General features: G+C 43.1%; 1 protein-coding gene across 5 annotated transcripts in view; it reads right to left on the bottom strand.

The window, feature by feature from the left end:
- Positions 1 to 1,733: 1,733 nt before the first annotated feature.
- STAG1 (STAG1 cohesin complex component) overlaps positions 1,734 to 7,397 on the bottom strand; it is a 199,788-nt gene continuing 194,124 nt past the window's right edge. For all 5 annotated transcript variants that reach the window (XM_056358368.1, XM_056358371.1, XM_056358369.1 and 2 more), the window contains 4 exons: positions 6,807 to 6,917; positions 5,843 to 5,957; positions 4,114 to 4,194; positions 1,734 to 4,017 (listed from right to left, as the gene is read on the bottom strand). In XM_056358368.1, the coding sequence (XP_056214343.1) occupies positions 3,994 to 4,017; positions 4,114 to 4,194; positions 5,843 to 5,957; positions 6,807 to 6,917 (331 nt within the window). In that variant the 3' untranslated portion in view covers positions 1,734 to 3,993. The remainder of the gene's footprint in view (positions 4,018 to 4,113; positions 4,195 to 5,842; positions 5,958 to 6,806; positions 6,918 to 7,397) is intronic.

The following is a 7,397-nucleotide window of genomic DNA, read 5'->3' as shown; positions in this document are numbered from 1 at the left end:
ATGAGCTGGAGAACTACTGTACCTGCACGCTGCAGCTGCTTCTGTTTGCTCCCCAAGCACGTGCCCAAAGGGGAAGGAAGGCGAGACGGCAGCTTCCCAGGCAGCATCTCCTCCCAGGCCTGTGCGGCCAGTGCAGCCATGGAGCCTGGACCTGGGGGGGCAGGAGAGGCAACAACTAGAAGTCGTCTGAAAACACGGTCCAGAAGGAGCGTTTTGAGTACGAGTCCCAGCTCCATGGGTTTTTGTAACGGCTAAAGGCAACGCATACAGGTGACAGATGCACTGTCCTGGCTGCAGACACGTTTAAGGTCTGTAGGAATGCACCGGGCTGCACCTCAGCAGAAACACGTGCTCTGCGCCGGTGCCCGTACCTACTGCCTCAGGGAACCGAGCTGGCTGCAACCACAGGGGGAGGTAAATGGAAATGTCACTGCGTTGGGGGTTGTTGCCATGAAGTGAGTTCTTAAGTTGTGAGAAAAGGTGTAGTCAGTTTGTAAGTTTGCAAGGACTGAGAGGATTTTTCAAAGGTAATTTGTGCCTGAGAGAGCAGCTGGTGGCTGTCCCAGGTTCAAAGGCAAAAGCCGTAGTAAGCGATATGCACGTGGTTTCTTCAGCCTGCCTGGTCAGGAGGAGACACCAAATGAGAAACCCAGTTGTCATTGTCACAAAGAAAAAAGTACAACCTTTCTTAATTGTTTCCTAACCTCATTAGTTCTATAGATGTCATCCTCTCTTCTGTCCCTTGCCAGCACAAGAATTTGGCTTTTATATCCTCTCGATTTCCAAGCAGTCGGTTGCTCTGCCAGCACAGCTCTTTGGAAACGCACTGGAGGAAAACTGCTCTGGCCACACTACTCAGGATTCTCTTGAATTCCAGTCACCTGCAGAAACAATAGATCTAAAATAAAATCCTTTCAACAGAGAGAACTTAGAGGCTGACAAGTTACTTACTGTGTGTCCCACAGTGCAGCAGGAGTTGAGCGTAACTTACACGCAGCTGGAGAGGCGGCGCTGGGGCTGTGGCTCAGGAGTAGTCCTAGAGTGCAGTTCAGACCTTGAATCATCTTATCCCCGTTCCTCACCTGCTGCATCCTGTTACTTTTTCTGACTTGGATGATTTTTCTTTAGGAAGTGGGCCAGATGATACGTAAGCCAGTTTTCTTTAGCACTACAGAGATGAAATAATTCACGGGTCGAACAAAACCAGCACCTTTCTCTCTGAGACATGGGAATAACACGAGGCCGTTTCATTTCAGGAATCGGTAAAACTCCATGTAGCCCAGCTGGCTGTCAGACCGTCCGAGCCTTTACCGCTTCTATTTCTTCCCACGTGGTCCAGTTCACTTCAGACATACAGGGCACGAGAGTGGAATTTTTCTCAAATTTTGTGACAGTTCAAAAAACCATAAGTTTTAACAACGCAACTCTCCCAACTTGTGTGATGACCTACCAGATTTACAGTGATCTCACAATAACCCCCCCAAATCAACCAAAAACCAAAACCACACCACAGTGGAGGGAAAAGAAAAAGAAAAAAACCCACCAGACAGGGTTTTCCTTGGCTCTGAGGCTGAACGGGTAAGGCAGCTGCACGGAATCTGGTTGTGAAGCCTGGAGTACGTGAAAACTACCTTTTAGAACTTCCTTTGGCTACTAATAAATGGGATGACAAGATGTGATGGTCCAAACGAGCATTTAAAAGAAAGTTATAGTGAAGAGGGTGCTCATCATACTCATGATTTTGAATAGTTTATTAAATGAAAGGTGAAGCATCAGTTTTAAATTGTACAAAAGGAAAAAAAAAACCTCATATTGTAAATGTACAATTTACAGAATTACTAGCAAAACCAATCAAGGAGACACTCATAATACAAAAACCTATTGACTGCAAACTGAACTGGAAACCCATTGCAGGTACCGTGATAATAAATGTTTGTTATACAGTATTCTACAATGTTAAATTAGGAATCAGTTTTCCACACAGAGGACTGTGAAGCACAAGGTTTGTCTGAGACTATGACTCAAACCAGGCAGCATTTATTATGCTACTATGCTCACAGAATTACTGTGACGACAATTTAATGCAGCCATTCCTGCCCACCCCTGTGACTGTCGGGGTGGACAGAAGAGGAAGGGAGGTAATGTTATTTTATAAAGTTCCAGCTACTTCAGGTTTGACACATTACCCAACCGAAGTCCGAGGAATGGCTGAATTACCTAGTCAAACATTTTTGGCAACCATGTCTGAGAACTGCACGTGTTGTAGGAAACAAACCCCAGCTGAGTGAAAGGCTGGTTTGTTTTTAAAACTAGATTCTTTTCCCTCCCAGCAAGTAAGCACTGGGCATTACTGTTGTTTTGGTTTTTTTCAATAAGCTCGTAACAGAAAAAAGCTCCATGATTATTTTGCAGCTGCTAAAAAACCACCTCTAAAACTGTTGTGCTCCAAGTGGGTCAATCTGCTTTGTATCTCAAATGCTAATATTAGAATGCAGAAAGGAAGATTAACATTTTGGGGCTGATTCTTAGAGATAGTAGAGTCAGTGCAAGTTGTGGATGGCCAGCACCTCTGGTATCAGGCCAGTTTAACTAAGTAGCAGCTACTAGGCAGAGTCATAAAAATCGAAGCATAATGAAATTCCAAATTATTGAAGACACTGAAAAATCTCGTATTACAATGAATTAGCTGAGAATGTTTTGGGTTTTTTGGTTTTTTTTGATGTTTTTAACTTTTTTGAAAAATCATATTTTTTTTCCCCAAAGAATTACTCTTAGTATGCACAGTTAACACTGAAAATGTAGCTGTATTCCATTGTAAGCTTAAGAACTTCACCATCTAAGCACAAATTTATATGCAGCACATACAGTACTTCTAACTGGCAAAATTAATTTACAAAAATAGCGGAAAAGGGTATTTACGGCATGGAAAGTAGACTTTTTTTTTAATGGTACAGTTAAAATTGCTTTTAGTATGCTAAAGTGATTCCTTTCCCCCACCCTTGAATTGTGGTGTTTTTTTTTACTAGGAAAGTTGCTGTTTATGTACCTTGGGTTGGCAGGGCTTGAAGTAGGTAGTAAAAACAGCAAAGTGATTACTTGAGAACCATTTGTGTGTTTTACTGAGAATACTTTATTTGCTGGTATAAGTTGCTAAAAATGCACAGAGCAAGTACCAATAGAAAATTTACTGTTTTTGTGTCCCCATGTGCTATATAAAATGAATGTTACACAGCATCTGTTGGAAAAGTGGCTTCATGGACATCTCTTACTTTATGTCCCATTATAAATAAAAATAAATCTTCTCAAGAGTATAAAATCTGGGTTTATCATATCAGAATCTGAAATTTTTTGGCAGAGATGCACGTCATTAGAATTCTAACCTCTTCTATAAGAGTGTTCTTCTCAATGCCTATGAGAGGATATAAGCGTACCATAATGTTAATCAAATCCAGTGTGTTCAAAAACACTTTTCTGTAGCCAGAATGACCTGCTTATAGCATCATTGCTAGTCAGTGGCTGATAGGCATAGGTTTAATAAAAATGGCTAGCTTTTAAAACATAAAAAGGCAAATGTTAAAACTGTTTTAAATTGTACAGCAGAAAAATAAAGTTAAAAAGTTCTGTTTTCACTCAATGTTGTTTTCAGAAAACATATGTAGAACAGTGTGTATTTTGACAGCTGTCTTAACAATTTAAAACTTCCTCCTCATCCAGGAAAAAAAAAATAATCTGTATTAGGACAGTCAAGAACAGGGATACAAATGATTTTTCAGGTCAGCCCTTCTGAGGTGACTGGATTGGCCAACATTCCTTTGTGTCATTAAGAAGTTCCTCTTCTTTCTGTCACTACAAAAAGGGATTGACCTCAATCATTTGGTTAAAAATCAAACCGTATCACATCAAAAATGTGGTTTTCATACAAGCTATCACAGTATATAGGCCTCTAGCTCTAAACAATAGAGTTCCAAATTTGTAAAATGTCTTCACCAGACTTCAGAACATAGGCATTCCAAATCCCTAGAAAAATGATTTAAAAGACAGCAATTAATTAGGTGTAATGACAGTCACAAAGAACCTCAGATAAAACAGCAAGCGATACTGGTAAAGCCTTACTGAATCGTCCTCAATGATAGCTGCGGAGTCAAAGAAGTCTGGCCTCAGTTCAGCCCGCTCTCGCCGGTTTCTCGAAGGTGGCTGAAAAGAGGAGTCAGGCGTTTAGCGCATCGCATCGGTTACCTGGGTGCGAGGGACGCGCGCGGCGCGGCAGCTGAGGGCCCTACGCGGTCGCCTCTGCCCTCACGGAGCGGCTTTGCGCCAGCTTTTGTAAAAGCTCCGATACAAATGCAGGCCCTGACAGAGGAGAGCGCTTCTTAAATCCTTGTTTTATTTAAGGAATGGGGTAAAAGCTGATGGATTCTAAGGTAATTTTAACTTGGTGCTCATAGCTAAGGACTTGCTTGAGGCTCTTGCTGACTTCAAGATGTTCTTGTATGAGGACTACAGGCCAGACCGCATAAAAACTGTCTTTTAACTGTCTTTATGCTTTTAAGTTTGTGGTGAAACTTCAGCTCTGACACAGTCAAAAAATGGATTTAGGAAAAAAAAGGTACCGAAGATTTCCTAATATTTCTGAGGATCAAACCCTCTGTGTTGTACTTCCCTACAAACATAAATGTGAGCTTCACCAGCTTGATCAACGCCTTCGTTTCCTTGCCTGGGATTATCAGCGAAAGAGATTTTACTTACTTGATGATCACTTGAATGCTAGTAATAACCTCAGTATTCAGCAGCAGCAAATGAATTATTGCCTACATTTTCTTTCCAAGACATTATAGCCCAGTCCTAAAGTAACCTATGCCTTATTGTTTGGACGTGAGAGGAAAAATAGGAAGGCATAAGAACGGTGAAGTGTATAATGTGAACTGATCCTTCTTCCCGTTCCGAATGGAGGGGCGGGTAAGGCTGTAACCTCGACAAAGGCACCGCTGCCTGCAGCCCATGCGCTGCCAGGGAAGGACCTGAGGCTGCCATCTGATGACATGGCCTGTTTGGGAGCAACCACCCGCCCCTGCCTGCTCTCCCCTCTGCTGTGCCAGCACATCACTAACCAGCTAACCAGACCTTGGCGAAGGATCCCCGATCCACCCCCCCCCCCCAGATATCAAACAAACCAGGAAAAGAGAAACAACTTGGCTGTAGCAGTTTGACCACAGCGTGGCTGCACAAAGAGCTGTGTCAGCAAAGAAGTTAGCGATGGCTGCGACAGGGGCAGCAGCAACACTCAGAATACCTTCAGATGATACCGTTTCCTGACTCTCCATCATGTCAACCAGGATCAAATACTGTTACTGGATGTCAGAGAGGCCATTTGTACTTCCTGAGGTCAAGCAGGCAGCCTGGTGTAATATTCCATCAGGTGGGGTGAGCTGGTCCCACCTCCACCCCCAGCAGCCCCCCCCTGCCTGGGGCTGAGCGGTCGGTCACAGCAGCTGCTTCAGCGCTCACCCAAGGGGGCTGCACTGGTACCTGATGTGCCAGAAATCACAGCCTGACTCGCAGGGTGACAAGTCCCAGGTGCACGATGGTGCTTCAGGACATGCTGCTGCCCGAGTCCAGAACAGGAGAGAGGAAGCACGCTAAGCAACACTCCGTGTGTTTCTACGCAAAAAAATCAACTGGGCCTGAGGTCACAGCTGTAGGTTCTAGGGAGCATTGGGATCACTTCCTCTCTTTAATGTTCGGGCAACAGGAAATCAGGCTCAAAATTCTGCTTGTGCTTCGCAAGTTCCTTTTAAATTATCTTATATCCATTTTAAACTTGCTATTAGTAAGATGTACTGACCAGATCAATGACCATTGTGTCCTCAAATTCTTCGTTCATATCCTCTAGCTGACCTCGTGAGGACATCATTACATCTTCAAAGATGGGCTCAGCGTCATCTTCCATTAGACCTCGTCTGATTAAATAAAGAGAAAGAAAAAGTCATTTAAGTGCCTGGAAATTTCCCAACCATGATCTTTGTCATTAAAAAGAACACACAAATCCTGTCCCTTAACGCCTTCACATAAAACCTTATGTTGAGAATAAAGCCAGCATGCTTTCTGTAATACTAAGTGAAAATCTTATGTAAAAACAAACCTAGCACTGGCAGAGGCTAAAGCAGGAAGTCCCATGTAGTATCATTATAAACATTAATTAAATTTGTCCCTAACAAGGAAAGGGCAATAACCTCACTGTGTTTGCTTGCCCTTTTCCAAAAAGGAGTTATGCTGTTTGCCAGGATCACTGGTAAGTCCCTGGGAATACAGCAGTGAAGCCAAGACAGTTGATCTCGCTAGAGACTCCGGCCCCTGTCCTGGAAGATGTGCGGAAAGACTTGGCTGGATCTGCAGCAGAGCACGTAGCACCTTGGCCAGCAGGACACTTCAGTGTTTGCCCACGTGCCTTCCCTCCATGAGCTGCTCAGTGGGACACCTTGGCAAAAGATGATGTGGATGAAAGCAGCATGAACAGGTTCGCAGGAAGACTGGACAGCACTTTGGGAGAGTTCACGGGGAATCCCTTAACAGACAAATCAAGGAAATGTCCTGAAATGGAAACAGCTGAAGGCTGGGAGAAAATACCGGGGAATTGTGCCATGTCTGCCTTGTTCACCATTCCAGCACTGCAAAGTTGTTACACTGCCTTCATTAACAAGAGTTAAAATGTCACAGAAATTACCAGCAACAACCCAGAAAAGGTAACATTTAAAACGTGGCATCTAAAATGGTTCTGATCTGGAGATCAGGGTGCTCTGAACACTTACACTGCATGCCTTACACCAGTTCTCCCTTTCATGTAGTTCATTCCTGTCCTGTCCTTTCGATTTAAATCTTCTAGCTTCTGTTGGCCCAACCAAGATATCTGCATCTGGGGACTAACAAACACAAAGCAGCATTACGACCGAGAGCACTAACGATTTTGAGTTGGCTGTTTTCAGACATCTAGCTCCTGAAATTTTGCGTCTGGCCACACTTCAGATTAAGATACTTAAATCACATCCATCATTGCACACGTCTTCTGGATTCCCCTCCACAACTTATCTCCTCTCACTGCATGTGCACAAAAAAATAATCCATTAATTGTTGTAATAAAACCAGCTACACAAAATGCTAATATTAGTCATTCATTTGTGTGACATATACCTGAAGTGGTGAGCGCTTCCAGAACTCATTTTATTAAATCCTACTTCACTATCTCAGATCAAGCAAAGTATGAGCAAGAATAGATGCAAATTAATAACTGACACACATTTTAAAACAAAAATGTCACACAACACAGAAAACAAACTGCTTTTAAATGCATACCCTGATCAACTTCAGCATCCGGTAACTTATTCACATGTAAATACCTTACA

This window comes from Falco biarmicus, chromosome 13 (assembly GCF_023638135.1).
Source record: "Falco biarmicus isolate bFalBia1 chromosome 13, bFalBia1.pri, whole genome shotgun sequence".
NCBI classification, from domain to species: Eukaryota; Metazoa; Chordata; class Aves; order Falconiformes; family Falconidae; genus Falco; species Falco biarmicus.
This window is presented reverse-complemented; position numbering and strand designations above follow the sequence as displayed.